The sequence below is a fragment of the Salarias fasciatus genome, chromosome 3 (genome assembly GCF_902148845.1).
Source record: "Salarias fasciatus chromosome 3, fSalaFa1.1, whole genome shotgun sequence".
In the NCBI taxonomy this organism is placed as follows: Eukaryota; Metazoa; Chordata; class Actinopteri; order Blenniiformes; family Blenniidae; genus Salarias; species Salarias fasciatus.
This window is the reverse complement of record NC_043747.1, coordinates 28,503,446-28,529,206: the sequence shown is the minus strand read 5'-3', so window position 1 is coordinate 28,529,206 and position 25,761 is coordinate 28,503,446. Positions and strand designations below refer to the sequence as shown.

General features: G+C 45.3%; 1 protein-coding gene across 1 annotated transcript; it reads left to right on the top strand.

The window, feature by feature from the left end:
- The first annotated feature begins 1,977 nt into the window (after nt 1–1,977).
- Nucleotides 1,978–25,705, top strand: LOC115382796 (carbohydrate sulfotransferase 12-like). The gene is made up of 5 exons (XM_030084699.1): nt 1,978–2,469; nt 2,664–2,800; nt 7,307–7,435; nt 7,565–7,751; nt 25,421–25,705. Exons 1-5 carry the CDS (start codon nt 1,978–1,980, stop codon nt 25,703–25,705), a joined length of 1,230 nt encoding a protein of 409 aa, XP_029940559.1.
- The last annotated feature ends 56 nt before the right edge of the window (nt 25,706–25,761 follow it).

Below are 25,761 nucleotides of genomic sequence, written 5' to 3'. Positions count from 1 at the left end.
GGCCTCTCCATTGTCGGTACTCTTCAATATGTCCTTCACGAACTCTGTTGTGCCTATAGCTTGGAAATCAACAAAGGTCATTCCTTTGCATAAAGGGGGTGATCCTCAAAATGTAAATAATTATAGACCTATTTCTATTATTAATACCATTGTAAAAATATTTGAGAAAATTATCTTTAACCAATTATCTGACTATCTCATAAGATACAATATATTGTCTCAATGCCAATCAGGGTTCAGGAAGAACTTCTCCACTATTTCTGCTCTCTTATCATTTACAAATGATATAGTTAATGGTTTTGACAATAATATGTGTACTGGAGCAGTTTTCTTCGATCTTACGAAGGCATTTGACCTTGTTGATCATTACCTACTTTTGGATAAACTTCACGCAATAGGCCTTTCTAGATCATCTTTACTGTGGTTTAATTCATATCGACATCACCGTCGTCAGTATGTGTCCTTTAGAGGTAGCCAGTCGGATTTCATCTATATTAAGAAAGGCATTCCCCAAGGCTCCGCGCTTGGGCCTTTATTATTTTCCATTTTTATTAATGATCTGTCACTTTCATGTATTGACTGTAACATTCATCTTTATGCTGATGATACTATTATTTACTGCTCAAAAGAGAATTTTTCTGATATTGATAGATCCTTACAATCTGATTTTAACTCTGCTCAGCGGTGGCTTTCCCTCAACAAATTACTACTGAATAAAACAAAGTCTTACTCAGTGCTATTCCAGAGAAGACATTGGTCTACCTGGGGAACTAATCTCTCTTTGTGTTTTTCTGACTTTTCTCCCTTGGAACCAACTGACACTGTTAAATATTTAGGTGTGTGGTTGGAAAAAGACCTCTCCTTTGAAACACATATACATACAATTACTAATAAACTCAACTATAGTCTGAGAGCATTGCATCAATCCGTGAGCTGTTTTAGTTATCAGGTAAGGACAAGAATAGCCAATCAGTTACTGCTACCTATTCTTGACTATGCAGATGTTGTTTATTTCAATGCAACCTCCACCTGTTTACATTATCCAGATGTGGCTTATAACAGAGTCTGTAGATTCATCCTCCGATGCCCCGACAGGACACACCACTGCGTTTTATATGAGAAGTTGTCTTGGCTTTCACCTTCTGCCAGAAGAAACTATCACTGGCTGCTCTTTATCTTTAAATGCATCTACTGCGACTATCCTGAATACTTGAAGCAATATCTTGTGCCGTATCATACTCTGTATAGCCTCCGACACACGGATCAGGTTTATTTTACAGTTCCGAGAACTAACACTGTTTACAGAAGATCTGCCTTTAGTGTGAAAGCTCTTTGAGACTGGAACAACCTTCCTGCCCATATCAGATCAATAACTTCTTTTTCAATGTTTCGAAATGCCATTTACAGTCATCTTCGAAGCAGCTGTAATTGTTATTAGTTTCTTCACGGTTGGGTCTCTATTGGATCAATGTCATACAAGTGCAATGTTGGATGATGTTTAAACAATGACTTGAAGGCTTGAAGTGTGTGTGTGAGCGTGTGTGTATGTGGAGGGGGGAGTGGGGGTGGGGGGTTGTTTATTCCATTGCTTTTTGTTGTTTCTAGTTTTGAAGTTTTTGCTTTTGTATTACAATAGTTTGGTTGTTTTAACTTTGTACCTGTACTATTTATTTTCAGTTAATATTGAGATCCCCCTCGAAAATGAGATGGTTCATCTCAAGGGGCAATACCTCTGTTTAAAATGTAAATAAAAAAATAAAAAAATATATAGATATCTTTTAAATATTTTAGTCCCGACGAGACAATACGGTCAGTATTCAAGCCGTTAATGAGTACAGAGGTTCAGTGCTCTCTTCTGTGTCTTTCAGTGGCATCTGTCAAGCAGGAGGGATCATCAGTAATAGCGGGCCACCACAAACCTTGAGATAACCACTTCATCTTCTCTTCACCAATCACAGAGCTTGATGCGGTCCAGCCATGGGGAAGTTGTCCATCATACGTCTGGTTTTCGTACTGTCTCTGCTCATGAGCCTGCTCATCGTTGTGTACTGGGAGAACCTGAACTGGTTCTATTCAGGTGTGATGCCAGTTCACTATGGACCACCTCACTCTGGTTGGAGTACCAGGACCAACAAAGACCCTTCACAGCCTGTTCGCACCAGCAGATCTGAGACCAGCATCCCCACCAGCAAGCCTGACACCACACTCATCCCTGTTCAGCAATATAAAGAGGGGGAACAGAGGGAGGAGGAGGAACTGAAGGAAGAGCAGAAAGAGAGCAGTGCTGTATCTGCTGAAGACATGGAACAAAGAGCGAGGAAGCAGAGGATCATGGACGTGTGCTCAGAAATGAGCTCCTCTAAGGAATTCCCCAAATTGACCCGCCCATTTGATCAGATCACAAACTATGAGCTGTCAAACTTAATAGTAGATGACGTACACCAAATTATCTATTGCTACATTCCCAAGGTACGTCCACACTGTGTTCCTCTGTAGGATGGTGCTTGTGCTGCAGTGGATGTGAGTGTTGTAGAAAAATGCATAAGAGACAAACAGCTTGAAAGAAAAGTGCTTTATTTCCAGACTGTCAATGTTCTGTCTTTCCTTCTCCTGCCCACCCCCACCACCACCACCCCGGTCTCCCATGACTTCAACCTGTCTAGGTGGCATGCAGCAACTGGAAGAAGGTCATGATGGTCCTCACTGGGTTCTCAATGTCCGGAAAAAAACCTTATACTGATCCCCTAAAAATACCTTCACCCGTCGCTCACTACCCCTATTACCACCTCACTTTTAATAGGTAAGACACGTCATGCAGTTTAAAGCCAGAGCCCAAATGTATGTTATAAATGTACCCTTGATCTGCTTATTTTATATCAATAGCTCTATAAAGTCCAGTTTCATCTCAGTTGAGCTTGAGTGTTGCAAAGAAATCCTAACAGCCAATAAAAAATCCTTACTGTTCGAGCAAATGAGTGTAAGTTCACTCTGAAAATGTTCTCTTTTATCTAAATATTAAGCACTGAAGAATAATGACCACTGTCCATTAAAGTCTTGGTAGCTGAAAGTTAATTTGGTTGAGTAGATATCAATGACATGAGCGTTCCCTTGTCACAGTGAGGAGATCATGAGTTCGATACGTGGCCGGGCCTTTTCTATGTCTAGTTTGCATGTTTTCCTCGTGTGTACCTGGGTTTCCCTCTGGGTATTCCAGTTTCTTCACATAGTTCAAAAACATGCATGTGAGATTAACTGGTGACTCTACATTGTCAGTCAGTGTGAATGTGAGTGTGTGTGGTTGTTTGTCTCTGTGTGTTTGCACTGTGATGTACTGGAGACCCATCCAGGGTGCTCTCATCTTTATCCAGGGTTGGTCCATGGATAAAGATGGTATGGCGCAGCCCGGGCCTTACTCTGGACATAGGTCTGGGGTTGGGGCTCACAAGTGAGTGCCTGGTGGCCGGGCCTTTGTCCATGGGGCTCAGCTGGGCTCAGCTCGAAGGGACGACGTGAGACCTCCGGTAGACCTGCCACACACCGAGGGAACCATAGAGGCCGGATGCACTGTGGATTGGGTGGCAGCTGATGGCAGGGTGCCCAGTGACTTGATTCCTGGACACAGCGACGAGCTCAAGGGGCATGGAATGTCACCGCGAATGTCACCCCCAAACCCGGTGATGGACACTGGACGTAGGGGCTGCCATCAAGCTGAAGAAGAAGTGTTATCGAGCCATGTTGGCTCGTGAGACCCCAGAAGTAGCTAACAAGAACCAGAAGGCCGAGATAACTGCAGCCTGAGTGGTTGTGGAGGCTAAAACTGGGTCTGGAGGAGTTCGGGGAGGCCATAGAGATGGACTACTGGTCAGCCTCCAAGACATTCTGGAAAACTGTCGAGCATCTCAGGAGGGGAAAGCAAGTCTCCACCAACACTGTTTACAGTGGAGGAGGGGAGCTGCTGACCTCAACAGGGGATATCATAGGATGGTGGAAGGAATACTTCGAGGACCTCCTCAATCCTGTTACCACATCTTCCGTGAAGGAAGCAGAGGCTGAGGTTCTCAGAGGTGGACTTATCCATCACCCAGGCTGAAGCTTCTCGGTGGCAAGGCACCGGGGGTGGATGAGATTCACCCTGAGTACCTTAAGTCTCTGGATCTTCAGGGGCTGAAGATTGAGGAGTAGGACTGCCTTAGGTACGAAGGTAGCCCTTCTCCTCTGAGTCCTGCATGCGGGGCAGCGAAGCCGTCAGCCAAGAGGGAACCACTCGAATGCAGAGAAGAGAGCATGTGAGGGGCCACTGATGATCCGGTTCGCCAGTCTGCATGTTAAATGTTCATACACTGCAGACAGGCTTCTGAGAGGCAGTCCTATGATTTTAGAGCAGACAGTGACAGTCCTCTGCAGACAGTTCTGTTTTGGAGGCTGATGGAGTAGAACCAACAGGTGATGGAGAAGGTGATGGTGCTCTCTATGAAGAAGTAGTAGAATGTTCTGAGAATGTTCTGACTTACTCCAAAAGAGTCAAGCTTCCTCAGGAGGTACTGGAAAAGGTCACTACCATCTCCTTAGTTTTTTTGATGTTCAGCCCCAGACAGGAATCATCACACCAGTCCACGAACTCCTGGAGGACTGAGCTGTGGGACTGAGATGGTCCTGTCAGCAGAGACAGGAGGACCGTGTCGTCTGCATATTTGACCAGATGGGAATTTGGCTGTGTGGATCTGCAGTCATCTGTGTAGAGGATGAAGAGTAGCGGAGCGAGGACACAGCCTTGGAGAGAACCAGTGGAGGTGTGACGCACGTCAGAGAAGGCGTTGTTGACCCGCACTCTCTGTGACCTGTGGGTTAAAAAGTCCAGGATCCACAGGATGAGCTGATCCTCCAGGTGGAAGCGGGAGGAGAGTTTGTGAGCCAGGATGTGCGGCTGGAGGGTGTTAAATGCCGAGGAGAAGTCAGCAAACAGGAGTCTTTCTGAAGCATTTGGGTGTTCCAGGCGATGGTGTATGGAGTCCAGAATTAATATTTTAGCATCATCAACACCTCTGCTCGGACAATACGAAAATTGGAGAGGGTCAATCTGTGAGTTAGTTACTCCGATGACATGCTGTTTCACGATTCTCTCCAATTGCCTTCATCATGAGGGAGGTGACCTGTATGCACCTGGAACTGACCCGTAGCATTTGTCAAGCGTCTTCCCCTGGCGTGTGGTGCATGTTATATACTGCTGAAAGCCTTTTAGGGCTTCTCCCTCACAATGGTGGAGCACCAACGTGTGTTGACGTACAGACAGACACAGCCGCCATGTTGCTTACCGGTAAGCTCTCTGTCCCTGTCCAGCCTCAGAGGGGGGGCGGGGGGCAAAGCCATCGATATGCAGCAGGCTGTTACAGTTGTTGTTATTTAACCACGTCTCCGTAAAAGCTAGAATCGAGGCCGTCCTGTATTCATGCAGATGGTTGATGTTAGCTTGTAGCTCGTCCAGCTTGTTTCGGAGCGAGCGCACATTGGCTAGGATAATGGAGCGCAGCGGCCACTGTTTCCATGACTCCCGCTTTAATCTGGCTCTTACCCCACTTTCTTCTTGCCTCTTCTGGTTACCTTGTACTTGCGGTGAGATGAGTGGCGGAGTATTTCCTCAGGAACTGAGTCTGTGATGGTGGAGGATTGAGTCCAAGCTGCAGCATGAGATCCCTGGAGTAGATGATCCGCTGGCCGTCAGGGAAATTAAACCGATTCATGGGGACGAAGTCCCACAGGAGGAGGAGGAGCAGCAGAAGAGGTACCCAGAGAAGTCATCGAGTGTCCATGATGAGAATGATCCTTGAAGAAAGTAGGATCCGTGGTCGTAGCGTTAGCATAGCATTAGCAGGAGGCTAGTGGGTCTGCCTTGACATTTTTATTTTCCCAGGTGTAAGATCGGAGACCACAGCGATACTGTGTGCTGCCTACTCTGAACAAGACGCGAGTGGCAGAACAATATGATGCAAAAACACAGCATAAACGCCATAAAAAACACTGCTCTACGAGCCGGCCAGTCAGCCACATGAGCAGCGACCGGAACCCGGAAATGAGCTTTCTCCGTAGGGTCGTTGGGCTCCCTTAAAGACAGGGTAAGGAGCTCAGTCACCAGGGAGGGAGTAGAGCTGTTACTCCGACTTCATATCAAGAGGAGTCAGTTTGGGTGGCTCGGATACCTCTTTAGAATGCCTCCTGGACGCCTCCCTGGGGAAGTGTTCCATGCATGTCCCACTGGGAGGAGACCCCGGGGAAAACCCAGGACACGCTGGAGAGACTATGACCCCTTTCCCACTGGCCAAAAAACCCGTTTGAACCCGCTAACTATCGGTTCCTCATGGCAGTGGGAAAGGGTTTGACCAGTGATTTCGACGGGATCGTTGACTCTGCAATCGACCCGGTAATTTGACAGGCTTTTAGTGGAAGGGACTCATCCGGGAACTTACATGATAACGTCGATGCAGCGCGGCTAAGTTAGCACTCTAGTTGTTGTTTCTGGACACAACGTGAGATATCCTAGACCAGAGAGCTTCTTTTGATCCGTGGGGAAGAGAAGATTCGTCTACAGGTAACGGGGACTGTGTTCTGCTGTACCGTTTACTTTTGTTTTGCTCCGTCGCTCTGACGATGTCATCAACGTGGACACTATCAGCGCGGGAAAACGCAGTGTCGCGGCTCGCCAGCAGGAGGCTAGACCCACGTCTGCATGCAATGGGAAAGGAGTCTTAAAAAAAAAAAGCCAATCGTTAGCGGGTTGAAGACACGGTCGACCCGCTAGTTGCAGTGGGAAAAGGGTATATGTCTCTTGCCTGATCTGGGAACAAATTGGGATCCTCCAAGAGGAGCTGGAGGAAGTGTCTGTGGAAGTCTGGGCATCTCTGCTTCGACTGCTGCCCCCGTGACTCGGTCCTGGACAAGCGGTAGCAGATGGATGGATGGATGGATAGTGCATGCTGTCAGTGTAAAACATTACAAACAACCACCAAGGACTGCATGACTGGGTCTTAGGCCGTGTTCCCACCGGACACGGTGAATGTGACTGCATTCGCGTTACAAATGCAATTGCGCCGCGCTAGACACTTGAGTTTTATAGCTGGTACAAATATGCAAAAAAAACCTCGCCACTCACTGTGGCATCAAGTCACTCAATGCCTGCCAATAATTTCACTGTCGAACATGGCACATAATGGGAGTGTGTCACATAATGGGAGTATGTCTGTCTGTATGTGTGTGTGTGCACCCGACTGTCTGTCTCTGTGTGTTCATCATGCTTTGTTGTTCTTCTGACCAGGTTTCCCAAACTTTATGGTTCTCAAGCCCGCCAAATGATGCAAGACAAGCTGAAGAATTACACTAAGTTTATGTTTGTACGAGACCCCTTGGTTCGACTCATCTCTGCCTTCAGGAGCAAGTTTGTAAGGTCTGGATCTGACTGTGCATGTTCTCATTCACATGTGTTCTCTCTGGATCTGTCATCATTGAAGTGTGTGTGTGTGTTTGTGTGTGTGTGGGTGTGTGTGTGTGTGTGTGTGTGCGTCTGTATTTCCAGGCCCGATCCGGACTTCTACAAGAACTATGGTAAGACGCTCATGCGTACTTACGGCAATGTGTCCGATTTGCCAGACACAGTTCAGGAGGCTCATGCTGCAGGCCTCAAACCCACGTTTCAGCAGTTCATCGCCTACCTGGTGGATCCCAAGACCAGGAGAAACTTGCTCAACGAACACTGGCGGCAGGTATCACTGCATGAAAAGAGGGATTTTTGCCAGGAAACAGCATTGTAAATGGTCATGGCTTTTTAAGTTAACAGCTATAAATGGAGACTTGCAGTCAACACTGAACTGCTGCTTATTGGTGTGAATGGCTGGTGTCTCAGCCCCCAGGATGGGGGAGACCTTCCAGAGACATTGACTACATTTACATGCAGCCAATAACCCTTTTCAAACCCTTTTCAAACTCGAATGTTGGCAATAATCCAATAGCGCATGGCCATGTAAACACCCGCCAAAACCCGGAAAAGCTCATTTTCGAGATTTGAACCCGATAAAGACCGCTGGGTTACTCCTTTTCAAAGTTGAAAGTGCCGCCATGTAAACAGATAACGAGTTAAGGGACATTGTTTTTGGTTCTGCGCAAGCTCCCATCCGCAATGAATCATGGTCTTTTGAGTCCAGCAACGAGTGGTATGTTTACATGCAGCTAAAATTCGGGTTCAGGTCAATATCTGGGTTTCTGAAACATTAGGAAAACCCCGTTTACATGCTGTAACAGACAGAGTTACCCCATTTACAAGTCAGGGCATTCAATCGGGATATCCCTTTCCAAACCACAGCACACGTCGTGCTGTTCTCAAAACAAAACAGCTCTGACCGGAGCGGCTCTGTGTTGTAAGATTGGGTGGGGTTTCCGCCAAAGCAAGCTTCTTTATTGAACACGTTGGATGGGTTGATTAAATGAGTATATGTTTATGACGTGTTTTTTTTTATCATAAAAATACGGTTTTAACGTGCATTTTCAACCGAGATGGAGGTTTGGGCTGCTTTCTACGAGTTTCAGATTTTTTTACAGACTAGATCGGCAGATCTGGCAACCTCCTCCACTGGACTGCAGAGGCAGACGCTGCTGGGTGACTCCGTTCTGTAGACGGAACGCAGACAGAACGGTTGTTCAGTTGTACATGATTTTTCTGCAGGCCATACAAATCGCCGACTTTCAGAAGGAAGCATGTGCGATGTGCGCGCTCAGAATAACAGTTCGTATCGTGCGTTGCGGAAGCCTCACACGGACAAAAGTGTGGTGAGTTTCGCGCCTACTCGTTGCTGGACTGAAAAGACCATGATTCATTGCGGATGGAGCATGTGCAGAGCCAAAAACAATGTCCCGTTTCTCGTTATCTGTTTACACGGTGGAACTTTGGAGTTTGAAAAGAAGTAACCCAGCGGTCATTATCGGGTTTTACAAATCTCGAAAATGAGCTTTTCCGGGTTTTGGCGGGTGTTTACATGGCCACGCGCTACTGGGTTATTGCCAACATTCGAGTTTGAAAAGGGTTTGAAAGGGGTTGTTGACTGCATGTAAACGTACTCAATGAAAATGCTGTGAGCAATACAAATGCAAATCAGAGGTGTGTGTGTAAAGCTCGGGAGTGGGGGGGATTCAGTTTTCACACTGGCATTGTTATTTGTAAGAGGGGACACACACACACACACATGCACACACACACACACACAAAACTAAAGCAACTACTTTATTTTAATCAGGGTTTTATGGAATTAATCAAAGTGTAACACAGACACTCCTCAACATCGTCAGTACCCTAAAATCTCAAATATTGTACAGAGCAGGGTGACTACAGACACCTTTTCTTTAATGTGACTTAACTGCACAGTGACTTTGTTTACCACACGTCTTCCTGCAATGCACTCAAGAGCAAGAAATGAGGAGGGATATGAAGTGTCTGTTCCCTGTAGCTCCAAACCTCTACTGGCTTCCCACAAAATGACTGTCTGGACGGGAGAAAGCCTGGAAACTCTGGCAATAATATGTCTACATTTAGTGCAAAAACAGTATCTGAAAAGTCCTTCCACAGTGGAGATTTAGAAAAACTTCATCTTTTGTTTCCCATGTATAGAGATAGAATTTCATCTCAGTATGAGACAGAAGCACCATCTGTGTGTGACCTTTGACCAGTGTTCACAGTTCCACTGCTGTTGTGAAGATGTGTAGAGTGAAAGCAGTGTTTGTTTTTATGTTTGACCAAGCTCTTTTGGATTTATTGCATTTCCATTCACAACCGCTCTATCATGTCAAGAAGCAGAGCGGTGACCTGCTTGCTGCTGGAGAAGTATGAAAATGAGCCACTTCTCCTGAAGGAATGGTCTCAGAATTTCAGAATGTGGTGATCTCCACACAACCCCCCTCAGTTAGTTCCAATATTTCTCATTCATGCATTCATTCATTCATTCATTCATTCATTATTTCATTCTTTTTTCTTTCTTTCATTATTTCATTAATACATTCAGTCTCTATTTCATGTATTGATTCATTCTGCTCTGAACAAAGGTTTTTTGAAGGTCTGTGTGAAGGAAGATGTCTTTAATAGCACAGAGGGGCAAATAACCATTTTTGTAAATACCCAGCAACATGTAATGTTGGACTTACCAAAACTTTCACCCGTCTCTCTCAGTTCAAACATTTTTAAACTAGCAAAGTGAAAACCTAAAGATATAAAACATTTTAATATTTCCTTCAGGCCGTCTGTAGGTCTACTGGGCCAGGATTAAAAACACTTGACGACATGGTAAACAACTATTTTCAGTGAAACAAACAAACAAACGAAAAAAAAAAAGAGAACAGATCATGTGATCGTTGGTTCATTGTTGGTTTAATTTATTGTTTGTCTTGTCCTGGCGGAGGCAGCGTACCTTAATGTCTGTGGACCTGTTCACAGAAAACGACCCTGTGTAGAAATGAAACGCACCTTTGTTTCAGAAGGAATCGTGCATGCACAGTCCCTGCTGAGCAAATTCTCCGGTCTATAGCTCAGCAGCTTGTTTTCTGAGCTGCTCTGTATCGTAAAAAATTAATTAAATAACACGGAGCCGCTTCCTCTCCGACTGAGCATGGACCCTCGTCTGGGACAGCCTGGCCGACTTGTTCCAGCCAGTCCCGCCACAGACACCGAGGCTGGACGGAGGCTGCAGGAGCCCCGGGTCCTGGTGAGCTAACCTCTGAGAACCAGACCCTGGAAGGTGAATTTAACAGCTTCTTCAGCGGCACAAAGCTAAAGGCGACATTTAGTCCCAGCAATGAGGTCAGTATAAAATTCCGTTTGAAGGATATTTAAGTGAATTTTAGCAGAATGCAGTGATATCCTGACGTCTGTCGTCTGTGTTGTTAAACGTGACTTTTTATTCTTTCAGGAAACGGTTCGCAGACTGCACCTCTCTGAAGAAAACACGCTATGAGCAGGAGCAAAGGTGAGACTGTTGTATCTGTTACTTTAAAACTTTTTAAATGCCTTAAAGGAATACTCCGCCCAAAAAACGATTTGGCCTCATTTTCTACTCACCCTCATGCTGAGAAACACTCTGGAGCACTTTTTTGATGTTTCAAATGCAGCTGGAGATTTTGGGGGGATTTTCGTTGTCAACAAACAGGGACGACCGAGCCCGAAAGAAAAAACGGTCCATAAAGTCCACAAAACGTGCACATTTTTCTTCATACTGCTCGTCCGCTGTAATCCAAGTGTCCTGAGCGCGTAACGTCCGTAATTAATTCTTAACGAGGTCATTTAGTACATTTTAAGAGCCCAAACAGGGCGCTCTCATACTGCTCCAGTGCACGTCTGCACGCGCACCCTGAACTACGGAAGCCGCGGCAGACCAAGCAACACGCTTGCGCCCTTTCAGCAGGACACAGAAGTCAAAGCTTTAAAACAGGAGCCAATCACTTTTGTGATTGTCCACAGCTCGGTTACTCACAGCAGAATATAAACAGCGGAACTTCTTCTTCTTCTACGCTTGCAATTTAGAAAAGTAGTCGCTAAAGGGATACTTCAACATTTTGGCAAATTGGCCCATTTAGCGCAATTCCTTAGTCATTTCGAACAGCATACTTACTTTTTTTGTGAGGACAAGCTATTGTTTATTTTGAGCTGGGTCTGAGGAGAACTTCACGGCGGACATAATGGAAGTGAACGGTATTTTTGATTCCCCTCGTCAAACTCATCAAATACACAATCCAACAACCCCAAAACACCTTGGTGGACACGTTATAATCCGCACATTCACTACGCTGTGAAATATTAATGCAAAATTACGAGATTGAGTTGGTTTTGCAAAGATTGCTAAGATGGAACTACTTACTAAACATGGCGTCTGGGCGTAGTGATTTCAAAAGTGGGTGATTAATGCCGGATGCTCAGACAGAATCGATGCTCACTTGTACCGTGGGAGCAGGGGGTAGGGATGAGAATTAAGAATTTAGCGATTCCAATTACATTATCAATACTGCTTATCGGTACGATTCCTTATCAGTTCTCTTATCAATTCTCATTGAGTGAGAAATGAAACAATACAAATGGGGTGTTTGCATTTACGCTTTAATATCTTCATCCTGAAGAGAAGAAAAAAAATATCTATGTCATGAAAACTTTGCAAGCTGCAAGTAGCCCCGGTTTCATCCTTTGGCGTGAAATACAGCCAAACTCTGGAGCTTCTTCCTGACGCCAGGCTGGAAAGCTCAAATCCAAATTACACCAGTGTTAGGTATTTAATTAGCACTACTGCTATGGGACAATTGTATCGACTGCACATCAGGCCGTTGTGACACTTGTTCCTGAGAGAAGTACACTTAGTTTATAAGATATTCTGTTAAAGTGGAAACATACCCACATGCTCCAGAGATATCAGCACACACACACTAGTGTTCCAAACATACTCGATAAGGATGTCAGCTCTCGGTTGGCAGCTGACATCAACACCAAATTGCCAATTGCGAACAAAGTCCAAGCTATCTGTCGGGGCCCAGCCCAGAAGAATATGGAATAAAAGCTCTGTCTCATCGACGATCAGGATCCTTTCAGGGCAAAATACTGCGTATCTTTCCCTGTAAGGTCCAGCGCTGAGCATTACATCTGGCTATACCTAAATAAATGGTAATAATCTGAAGTCAGTCGTTTTGGCATTCTTTATACCAAGCATAGAATAAAAGAACTGGGTGGAGTCGGCCAGACGGAAGTCTTGGGCTCCAACACCGGCCTCACACTGGATGTCCTTGCATGTCTGGTCCAGCTCTGCAGCTCTGTCACTCACACAGTCTCGGTGTGTCTGCTGTCAGCTGATGGAGGTTGCCAGATCTGCCCCGAATATAATGTTAAAACCATCCAACAATAGAAAGCATTCCAAACCTCCATCTCTGTAGAAAATGCATGTTAAAGCTGTAAAAACTGGATTTGCATTAAAAAAAAAAAAAAACATGTTACAAACACACAGCCATTCCATCAATCCACCTCGGGTTCAAAAGAAGCTTGATTGTGCAGAAACCCATCCAATCTGGCAACACAGCCGCTCCGGTCATAGAGCTTTGATTTGTGCAATTTTGGCATCTTTTGACTTTCCTACTATGAGTAAGTACTACATCGTTCATTCTTCTAATGCATATAATGATTAGATCGCACTGTTTGTCATATATTCTACCAGAAGAATTACAAAAAAAAAAAAAAAAAGTGTGAAGGCAAAAACATGACTTTATTTTGAAATCAAAGATTTAGGAACACATATCTACTTTCCATCTGGCACCCGACTTGTTTCTGTTTAGATTGAAGCAGCGGGCTCCAGAGTGAGGAAAAATATGATCCTTGCTGAAAGTTTCTGGTCCGCGGCTCTGTAGCGGCGCCAGAGTGTGCCGCAGCTGCCCCGTGGCTGCTGGGAGTCCATGGTACGTCGTCACGCACACAGCGGAACCGATAAGCGGAATCGTTAAGGAGACAGCCAAATAATTCCTCGATTCCCATCCCTAGTGGGGGGCGGGAGGGTGGGGGTGAGAAATCTCACAGGAGACACTGCGCGCGCTGCTGCTTCAGAAGCCCACACAGTTTTTTTTTTTGTTGCTTCTCTGTCACGCCGCGCCTACCCTGAAACCCTCTGGCGCCGCCCAGGGGAGGCGCGCCTCACACTTTGGAAACTGCTGTCTTAGTGTATTCATACAACTGTTATTGTTCTTTTCTCTCCAGTCAGTACAGATTGGTGGCTTACAGGATAGTGCTGGAATGGGCCCTGAGGGGAGAACAGCTGGGACGTGGCAATAGACAACCCCTGCCATCATGTGTGGTCGCTCTCATTCGCAGAAGATACCCTTCAACAACTGGGACTTACGCAGGTTTCCAAGACGCAGAAGATGCAATAGACATGTTATAGTGGCAGTTTTCTACTATCACTCTTATTTTTGCTAATCGTTATGTTTATTATATTGTATTACTCATACGTTCTGTCATTATATTATTGACCTACCCACACCGTTGATTCAGATTTACCAAATAAACTATACAATATAAAATAATGCTTTATTAGACTTCTTATTGGTGAAAAGTATTGGTCATGCATGAAAGATATTGCAAATAAAAGTTACCTTTGAATAACTAAATTGAGTACGTATGGTGGATTAGCATAATTAACAGACAAAAGAAGTCACAAGCTGAATTTTATTTACACATTTACACAACATTATTTTCAGTCAGGAGGGGAGAATCAGCAGTCCTGGGGTGGTGATTTTGGGATACAGTCAGGTCGGCACCACTCCAAGTCGGCCCCGGCCAACTCGGCACCGCCCCGGGATACAGTCAACTCGGCATCAAGCCAAGTCGGCATCAAGCCAAGTCGGCCTCGCGGGCGGGGGGGCTCTCGAGTGGCCGAGTTGGTCGGTGCCGACTTGACTGTAAGCTGCTTACCAACTCGGCCAAAAGCGTCTTTCTTTTTTTTTAATCACGATGGTGGATAATGTACCTGGGAGCTTCATGTTTGACGTCCGAGTAGCTTAGCTACAAGCGCGCAGCGCTTAGCGGCTGTCTGGTCATGTGACCAGTCCCAAGGCATTCTGGGAATCGTAGTGCAGCGATGCCGGCTGCGCCGCGACGATTTGCAGTTTTTTTCGTGCCGGCAGCGCCGCTTCTCCTCACGTAGCAGGCAGGGGACTGGAGGACAAACTGTGTGGTTATGGTGACTGACAGGTTAGAGGTGGAGAATGGACCTGGAGCTTCATGGTTGACGTCCTATTTGAACCGAGTAGCTTAGCTACGAGCGCACAGCGCGAGCGGCTGTCTGGTCATGTGACCAGATCATGTGACCGGCATGTGATCCGCGAACGCCGCATGATCAAACCAGTCGCCTGCATTATAATTTTATTGTAATGTTCTCCACCCCCGAAGTTTGGTCAGCCAGTACAATTAGATTTACAATTACGTTTTCTCGTGTCTTTGTGTGTAGGGAAGCTAGAGCTAAAGAGCTAATACTAACCCTTAGAGAAGCGAACACATTTTGATGACGTATTTTTTTGAAGCGCTGATTGGCTGAAGTACGCTGTCAGTCAATGGGGTAACAGACACCCCCTGCAAGAAGTTTCTATGGGCTCCTATCCAGACTAAGCCCAAGTCCAAATCCAAATCTGGATGAGGAGTGGGCAGGTCTGGTTCACGAGGCTACTTTGTACTTGCCTGCATTGAAGAATACTGGAAGTGTAGTCTTTTAGGAGTGTACTTGAGAGTATTGTGGAACCTTCAGCTGTCCTGCAGAAACATATTTCACATTAAAAAAGGGATTGTTGGTAGTATACTACATGGAGACATGTTACAGAGGTTTATTACAATTTTGGCACTGAACAATATTTTATAAATTAGACCCTCCAGAAAAACGCGAGCAAAAATTCTTGATTATGCGTACTTAAATCCCAGATTATGCGAGCTAAAATGCTTGATTATGCAAATAAATATGCAGGGTTTTTATGCCATTTTATGCGGTAAAATTGCGGACAGTTGTGAAGTATGCTGTGAAATATGCGAAAGGATGCCAGATATGTAGGTTACCCACTCTCTCTCTCTCTCTCTCTCTCTCTCTCTCTCTCTCTCTCTCTCTCTCTCTCTCTCTCTCTCTCTCTCTCTATTATATGCGCACACACACACAGACACACACACACACACACACACACACACACACCACTAAATCACATTCATTTTATATTAGTTCGTTATTTATCTTAAACTGTTACTCACCAATGCTCATCAATGGAACACACTCACACACACACTTTATCACAGGTTTTAGCAAATTTTGTGTGTGTGTGTGTGTGTATGTGTGTGTGTGTGTGTGTGTGTGTGTGTGTGTGTGTGTGTGTGTGTGTGTGTGTGTGTGTGTGTGTGTGTGTGTGTGTGTGTGTGTCTGTGTCTGTGTGTGTGCGCACAATTGCTAAAACCTGTGAGACAGCCGTCAATACAGTGTATCAAATGAACTGGTTTTCTTGTTAACTGGTGACTGACTTCCTTTAGCACTTCCTGCTGCTGCTGCTAGTAGCAGCAGATGTTGAAATCAGACTCATTAAAGGTCAGACACGGCATTTTGTCTGGTTTTTAACATCTATCAGCAACAAGGGAAGTGAAAGTAACCCAGTCGCCAATAGGTTCTTCCAAAACACCGGCTACTCTCCGGTTTCTGGACACTTCTCCTCCGCTAGTTAGCTGCTGCGTTCAGGTGACTGGAGCCAGCTGCGGAAAACTGAAACTCCGTCATTCACCTGGAGGCAGCGGTGACAGCTGGACTCAGGAGACACGTGAAGGAAACGTGGACTATTTGCACAAAGGAACGGCTCTCAGACAGCTGTGAACCGGCTTTCATCATTCACTTAAAAGAACGCGTTCAAACGGACGACTCGTTCATTGAACGTCACAGCGCTTCAAGCAAGACCATTTCTCTTTTTTTCGCAGTAAATGTCAGATTATTGCGGGAATTATGCGCCTTTTTGGAAAATATGTGGCCCCTGCATAATCAGCGGCAAAAATGTGATTTATGCGTGAATTCACACGTTCGCATAATCGCGTTTTTCTGGAGGGTCTAATAAATGATAATTTATACTTCATATATATATATATATATATATATACACCTCAGCATGAGCAAAACCATAAATGAAAGAGTCATACCGGCTCAAACGTCGAACAAGACACTTGTGGAGCAGGTCAGAGAACAGAGCGTTAATGGAATGCTACTACAGCAGTAATCCCAGCGAAAGGGGAAATATGCAGAGAATGTGGGAACAATGGTTACTTCGAAACCAAACATCCAAGCTGACTAAGAACCAGCTACTAAGTCAGTGCTCAAATATCCGCAAGAGGAACTTACTGTCACAGTTGGAGATTGATGAGGTGCAACAAGAATGGATACCAAGCCCCAGCACCTCACCCACGGTACAAGATGCTACCAAGCCCCAATAACAGAGCTGAACACGAGAGCAGCTGACCTGAGAGAGAAGATCATGAAGTCCTGGAGGAACTCAACACCCTCCTGGCTGCCAAGGCTAAGTAAAGATAAAGTACCATCGGAATCTCTACTGGAAGATGTGAACACAGCACTGCGAACTATCCCTACCAGCACCATCACTGAGACCAATCAGCTGATATATGCAACAGCGACAGTCATCTTGGCTACAAGATGAACAGTGACCAAGAACCTCCATGGAAAAGAAGGCTACAGGCAAAAATCATGGCAACACGGAGAGAAGTCAGCTTCCTCACAGAACTAAGCAGAGGGGTGAATCTCAAGAAAGAACTGCCCAAGAAATACAGAAAGCTGTCAATAACTGAGGCACTGGAGACTGCTAAGCACCAGCACTAGCACTCACAGCCCTAGCTACCCGCCTAAAGAGATACATCAGAGAAGTGGAGACCAGGAGAATAAACAGGGTGTTCTCCAACAATCCAGCTAAGGGCCTCCACACACTACAGGATAATCGGGCCGAATTTTGCCCCGATCTTCTCCTCCCGATCGAGGCCGACAGGGTCCGATTGTCGGGAGTATGCAAATGAGTTCGGGTCCGATCTTCGTGTAGTGTGCGGTGTGTTCCGAGAGATTTTTTCCGGTCGGAGCCTCTCGGGAGGCGTCGGAAGGGGAGATCGGAGATAATGAACATGTTCAATATTTCCGATCGCAAATCCTGTAGTGTGTGGTGCGCTCCGAGAGGCGCCGATCAGCTCTGAGTAGAGCTGTCCACACCCTCGAAATAAAGCTCTCTGATTGGATGAACAGCTCCGTCTCACCAAGGTGCCGCTGATTAAAAACATCCACTCACAGCTGTCAAGAGCTGGATGATGAATATATGTCTGTGATATATATCCACTATATATGACAGTGAAACAGAAAAGCCAGAGCTTTAAACTCAGCCGTGCAGAAAGTGATGGTTAATCCTATCGCTCCTGGATGAAGTGGATCCTCCATTCAGACCCAAACTCCGATCTAATGTCTGCATCTCCTCCAGTCCTGCAATAATCCCAATGTTTTAATTAATCTCCGTTATTAACCATCACGGAAGAATGGGGAAGAAAAAATAATAATAAAAGAAAAAAAAAACTTTCCACCGATTCCGTGCCCTCAGAGACAGAGCGGACTATAATGAAACTTTCCTAATCAAAGCTCAATGTGTATTTATTCTGGTGTAAACTATCAAATCTGTGGACATAAAGAATGATTTAAGATATTTGATGATTTAAAAAAGTAGCTTTTATTTGACACGGTCTGCTAATAACTTTATTCTACTGCTGCACTCGGGACTCAAAAGAAAAAAAAAACAAAACAAAAAAAACACACAAACAGATTAGCTAATAAGCTGAATTATTATTAAATGTAAATTATAATAAAATGATCTGAAACTATGTTTCCCTCTTCTGTACTGGAACATTTAAATTTTCTAACAAGGTGCTGACAGTCCGTGCTCCGTGCGCACGGCGGGTGGGGGTCTGCACTGAAGGAGCGATACCGATGTGAATGAATGAACTGAGGGAACGAATGAGTTCTCCACTTATTATTGAAAGTGGAGATGAATGTAAAAACAGCTATGAAGGGAAACAGCACAAAGTCACGTCGGACGACGTGAGATTAGGAGGAGTGAGGAGCCGATTCTCGGCTGAAGAATCTGCTGGTGTGTGGTCTGCTCCGGAGTGACACCACAAACTAGACGATCAGGAGAGGAAGATCGGGTACGATCTGTCCTCTGCTGTAGTGTAGTGTGTGGTGTCTGAATCGGGGAAGATTGAAAAAATCCTGTAGTGTGTGGCCGGCTTAAGGTCTGCTCTCAGTGGCAGGGTAGTAAGACCACAGCAGACCCACCCAGGGCTGAGACTGAGCAATACTGGAAGAGTATCTGGGAGAAAGATGTGTCACACAACACCGATGCCCAATGGCTGGCAGGCTTGTAGGCAGAGCACAGCAATCTCCCAGAACAAGACCCAGTCGTAATTACAACAGCAGATGTACAGGCAAGAGTGGCCAAAATGAAGAGCTGGACAGCTCCAGGGCCCGACAAGATTCACGCCTACTGGCTTAAGAAGCTAACTGCACTCCATGAATGCCTTGCAGCACAAATGAACCAGCTGATAATATCAGGGACACACCCAGACTGGCTAACCCAAGGCCGGACAGTCCTCATCATGAAGGACACCCAGAAGTCAACAATACAATCAAACTACCGGCTTATAACCTGCCTCAGCACCACATGGAAACTCCTATCAGGCATCACAGCGGCCAAGATAAGTAGGCACATGGATCAGTACATGAGTAAAGCACAAAAAGGGATTGGCAATAACACCAGGGGGGCCAAACACCAGCTACTGGTTGACAGAGCAATCGCCCAAGACTGCAAGGCCCGCAGCACCAACCTGTGCACTGCCTGGATTGATTACAAGAAAGCCTATGACTCAATGCCACACACGTGGATACTGGAGTGCTTGAAACTGTGCAACATCAACAGGACTCTAAGGAGCTTCATTCAGAACTCAATGGGGCTGTGGAAGACAAGTCTAGAGGCCAACTCAAAGCCAGTGGCACAGGTGAGCATCAAATGCGGCATATACCATGGAGATGCCCTGTTCCCCCTGCTGTTCTGCATATGCCTGAACCCCCACAGCCAGATCATTACTAAGAGCGGCTTTGGATACCGGTTCAAGAGCGGAACAACTGTCAGCCACCTCCTCTACATGGACAACATCAAACTGTATGCCAAAAATGAGTGTGGCATCGACTCCCTGATTCACCTCACCAGGATATACAGCAATGATATCGGGATGTCATTCAGACTAGATAAGTGTGGACGAATGGTATCTAGAAGAGGGAAGGTGATCACAACTGAAGGAGTTGAACTGCCTGAAGGGAACATAACAGATGTGCAGGACAGCTACAAGTACCTGGGGATCCCACAGGTAAATGGCAACCATGAGGAGGCAGCTTGAAAGTCAGCCACAGCCAAATACCTACAGAGAGGAAGACAGGTCCTGAAGAGTAAGCTGAATGGCAAAAATAAGATCCAGGCCATAAACACCTACACCCTACCAGTAATCAGATGCCCTGCTGGCATAATATCCTGGCCGCTGGAAGAAATGCAAGCCACTGATATCAAGACAAGAAAGCTCCTTACAATGCACGGAGGGTTCCACCCTGAGTCCAGCATACTGAGGCTATACACCAAGAGAAAGGAGGGAGGCTGAGGAGTAGTGAGTGTCAGAGCCACTATCCAGGAGGAAACCAAGAACCTCCATGAGTATACCAAGAAGATGGCTCCCAGTGATGCTCTGCTAAGTGAATGCCTCAGACATCAAAAAGGCTGGACTGGAGGAGAGCACAGAGGCCTAATCATGGCTGCACAAGAACAGGCCCTTAACACAAGATCAATAGAGGCCGGGATCTACCACACCAAACAAAACCCCAGGTGCAGACTGTGCAAAGAAGCCCCAGAGACAGTACAGCACATCACAGCAGGTTGTAAGATGCTGGCAGGCAAGGCATACATGGAACAACACAACCAGGTAGCGGGCATCGTGTACAGGAACATATGTACCGAGTATGGACTGGAGGTCCCAGGGTCAAGATGGGAGACACCTCCAAAGGTGGTCCAGAACAATCGAGCCAAGATCCTGTGGGAATTCCAGATCCAGACTGACAAGCAGGTGATGGCCAATCAACCTGACATAGTGGTGGTGGATAAACAGCAGAGGACAGCTGTGGTGATAGATGTAGCAATCCCAAGTGATGGCAACATCAGGAAAAAGGAGCATGAGAAGCTGGAGAAATACCAAGGGCTGAGGGAGGAGAGAGAGAGAGAGTGTGGGGTGTAAAGGCAACAGTGATACCAGTAGTGATCGGGACACTGGGAGCAGGAACCCCCAAGCTGGGAGGATGGCTCCAGCAGATACCAGGAACAGCATCTGAGAGCTCTGTTCAAAAGAGCGCAATCCTAGGAACAGCTAAGATCCTGCGCAGAACCCTCAAGCTCCCAGGCCTCTGGTAGAGGACCCGAGCTTGAACACTCACCTGTGTCTTTTCTCCGTCCATCTGCTCCGTTCCCCGCATATTTGGACATTGTTATTCACCGCAGTAGTCGTGGGTGCACACTTGACCACTGCCAAATCATCCTCCTGCCATAATCTTTTCACCTTGCAAACTTTTCACCAGTATTCACGTCCCATTCACGTCCTCCCACTGGCAAACCAAGGGCCGTGTTTACTTTCTGGTTATGTCCCGTCAGACAGGGAAACCCGGAAGTGATGTCATGATGATGTCACCGACAGGTGCCGATTTCGGCATGAAAATAATTTATTTTGATTGCTGACCTACTTGGAGATGCAGTGCTGCAACTGGTTGTTTCTGTATATTTTGGGGAAAACGATCCTGTATTTATTATGGGGATTTATTATGTTTTGTGGGAGAAATCTCTGATTTTCATTGTTAATTACTTGAAGGGAGGGGACTGCGCTGTTAAAAGGAGGCCAACCTCCACCTGTGGAGAGAGACAGACCTGACTCTGATAGAGAGAGTGGGAGTCGGCAAGCGTTGGTTTGACTTGTTACAATGGAGGTAACGAAAGACCAATATCTTTATGAGAATTTTCCTTTTCCTTCCTGTTCTTTTTGTAAAAACTGTAAATAGTTTTCGAGCTCGTCATTTTGTTTCCACACTTTGGGATTACGTTTGACAAAAGAACTCGACACCATTTACCTTCGGCTGTGCCATCATTTTAACAACAAACAAGAAGCCACATCACAGGCGAGAACACAGTTTATATATACATATATATATATATATATATATATATATATATATATATATATATATATATATATATATATATATCTGTGTGTGTGTGTGTGTGTGTGTGTGTGTGTGTGTGTGTGTGTACATACACATTACACATATATGTAATTGATACACTTACCTGTGTGTTTGAAAAGTGCCATGTGCTCCAAGTCTTGCAGGAGGCATTTATCCATAACCACATCATGAAGGGCTTTGTAGGCAGGGGAGTCTTTGCTCAGCGATGGACCTCAATGATATGCCAAAGAATTGACTTCCATGATCTGATCAACTCACAACTGATCAACTGACAATAAAATTAGATTACATGAAAACGTCTTTTTAGAGTTACAGGAACATTTTCTGTGACCTACCAATTAAAAAAACAGTGTAGTCATAGCTTTTTATAACCAGATTTTTGCAAAATGCTTTTATCATTGCATTATATCAAGCGCTACACCGGTTAGTTGTTCAAGTTTTATAAATAGCGCTCAGCCATCGGTAACATTGTGTGTCTTTGTGTGTACCTCTTTATCTCCTTTTGATGAGCTGCAGCACCACCGCATGTGATTTGTGATACTCTTCACCCAGGGACCAAGGTCCTTGCAGTCCTTGTGTTTTGATGCCAAAACCAGCTTTTTTTAAATTCCTAAAGTAATAGAAGAAAAAGAATGATGAAAATATAAATTTTAACTTCAGAGAAGGCACACACTACTTGTGTATGACCACAATTTGACAGCACTCGTGCTCTGTGGCCTGACTCAATACTTTAGAGTTGGGACTCACCTTTTGATGTATGCCATGGATCAAACTCGTGTTTTATTTCTGGATAGAACTCTCATCATTTTTCTGATAGAGGGATGTCTGTCTGTGGTGACAACATTCACACCAATTCCTTCATCCAGAAGCCTTTCCAGTCCTCTCTTGAAACCTAGTGGTTCCATTGTGACTGAAGTTTTGGCCTCTGACACCTGTGGAAAGGAGGGAGAGAGGGAGCGTGGGATACATTTAGTGGTAATTACATGCTTGACTAGATTTATTTTCATAATAACGAGGGATGTCCTGATCAGGTGTTTCTGCCACGAGTCCGAGTCCGAGTCCTATCATTTCGAGTATCTGCCAATTCCGAGTCCCGATCTGATTCCTTTTTAATATAGTAAAATATGTACATTATCTATTAAAAAAAAAAAAAAAAAAACTTATTAAAAGTTCTCCTTTTTTATTTTCTTAACATAAATTCAAAACAACACAGCAATATGTTGCACATATTGCTGTCTCTCTGTAATTACATCTTTCTGTAGCACAGAAAACCTAAATACATGTCATTTAACCCATTAAAGGGGAACGGTCGTTTTTACAATCTGGACCTTATTTCACATTCGTCACAACAACATTTACTCACCCGTTTGACTTTCGTGTGATTTACAGTTGGTTCGGAGATAATTAGATGCTCCCATATCCATATAACGGCAGCGGGCGGGGCACCGACATGCAGCCGTTACAGACACTCTTTTCTCTTATGTTTGTTGTGGGGTGGTAGATACATGTAAATTTATTAAGTCAGCATCACTTAGCGCTATTGGGAAGTCTGTAAACCGGCTAGATTGAGCAAATCTCCAGGAACTCTGAAGCGATGATGTCATCACACTGCGCCGTGGCGCACTGTTTGTTTACATGGAAGTAGCGTCTCTGCTCTGCAGTCAGACCACGGCATCTCGATCAGCTTTTTTAGGCAGTCAGAGTTTATTTTCAGCTGGTTGTAACTTTGGTACAATAGTTCCAGTGTGCATATATCCTGCTGTGAAAGTAAAATGACCAGCTGGACGTCATTGAGCTCACAGGCTCCCGCTTCGTGACCGGGATTTATTGAAGCTATGGCTAATAGCGCTCAACACGGACCCCAGCATCAAAGTTCAAACTTAACCACATTTGGATTATCGGGTGTGTAGTGCCCACTTCACATCGGAGGACTTCTTCCCAGTTCAGGAATGAAATGAAGGCCAGAAGATCCAGAGAATGAATCTCAAAAACAATGCCATTCCAGCGGCCGCAGGAGGAGAACAGGTCGAGGTAACGTGATGCTAATAATATTCATTTTTTCCTTTACTAGATATATTAATTTGATTCATTGCATTGTGTTTTGTGTACGATGTGGTTAGAATACTATTGCTGGTTCCTAAGACTTTATTTTTCTGTTCCAGTTGTGAAGTATTGACTGATTGGTATTCATCCCCGGTTCTGATTGTGTTCACAGCTGCTGGACGGTACTTGCTCCAGACGAAATGGCGTTATTGAAGGGCATCACAACCGACCTGATGAGGACGATGGCGGGAGCTGTCTGACCTGTGTGCTGCATTACAGACACAGCTCGAGGCTGACGCCAAGTACGCAGCCTTACATCAGACGGCTGCAAAGTGGACAACCATCTGACAGAACAAAACCAAATAAATATGACTCAGAGGCAGCAAAGAGACATTTTAAGCCAGAGTAATCGGCAGGCGTGTGCCTGCCACTGCTGCGTGTTTTTTTTTTTTTGTTTTTTTTTTTTTGAATATATTTATCGGTTTGAGAGTGTGCATGGTTGTTTTGTTCACGGTTCATTCAGTTTAATAAAGCTCTTGTTTTTCAACATGTCTGCAACAATTTTTCTCTCACAATACATTATTATCATTGATTGTAGGACAGCTCATTGTTTAATGGCAAGTATGAAGGTGATATTATATTGGTGATAACTTGAGGGGGGGTGAGGGGTGGGGAAATGAGCGGGGGGAGGGAGGGAGGGGGGCGGGAGGGGTGGGGAAATGAGCGGGGGGAGGGAGGGAGGGGGGCGGGAGGGAGGGGGCAAATTCGGACATTCATGAGCCAAAGTTGACCAATAGCAACAGATCTCTTAACCAATCGTGACACAGGGTTTTTTTGTTGCCCTGTGTACTTTCATCACTGTTGTTTTAAATTCCATTGTAGCACTTTGAGATTTGTTTTACAAATGTAAAGTGCATGATAAATAAAATTCATTATTATTATTATTATCCAGTGGGTGTTCTGAATGAAGCCAGACAGGCTGGCGGAGTTCTAATCAGTTTTTCACACCTCTCCGGTGCGGTGTGTATTCCCCCCTTCCCTGCTCCACCCGCCCGCCTTCCCCTCACCCCTCCCTCTCCTCCACACAAGCGAGTATATTGCTGACAATAAAATGCCACAGGCAAACGAGGAGTGCAGCACCTGGAAACACACATACATTGTCGCAAACGACGCACGTTTACAACAATGTACAGGCCCGAATATCTGGCTTTTCATGCAGTGTATTTGTTTCACACACAGTTTAGACTAGTCTCACACTTGTTTAGACAATAGAGGCTTCAGATTGTGTGAAACGCAAGACTTTCCACCATCCGACTCCATTTGAATTGACAGCAGAAATCCTCCGATACCCGAACACTAACACTAACCCTAACCCTAACTATTTGGGTGTCAGTAACTGATAAAAAGCAATACTTATATAACAGGGTCCTAGCCTGGAGGGGTTCAGTCCCTCATGAAACTCCAGTTTTAACAGAGCGGCCATGTCTGTTTGGTTTCAGATGTACCGGCTGTGCCATCCCTGTCAGGTGAAGTACGACTTCATTGGGCGACTGGAGTCCCTCGGCACAGACGCAGAGCAAGTTCTGAAACTTATGAAAGTGGACCATCTGGTCCAATTGCCTTCAGCGTACACAAACTTCACTGAAGCCAGCTGGGTAAGAGACTGGTATGAACCGATTCCCACTGAGGTACGGAGGGAACTGTACAAACTGTATGAACCGGACTTCAAGCTGTTCGGCTACCCCAAACCCGACATCGTGGGAGATGAGGAGACGACTCCATGACGGCTCCCAGCAGGATACCCGGGAACTGCTCTGAGCGGAGAGTCCACATCCTGCCA

Excerpts from the sequence above, each read along its gene's own strand:
- LOC115382796 (XM_030084699.1), top strand. The coding sequence starts at position 1,978 with ATGGGGAAGTTGTCCATCATACGTCTGGTTTTCGTACTGTCTCTGCTC. Across the intron at positions 2,470-2,663 it reads TCTATTGCTACATTCCCAAG|GTGGCATGCAGCAACTGGAA; the intron begins GTACGTCCACAC and ends CAACCTGTCTAG. Across the intron at positions 2,801-7,306 it reads TACCACCTCACTTTTAATAG|GTTTCCCAAACTTTATGGTT; the intron begins GTAAGACACGTC and ends TCTTCTGACCAG.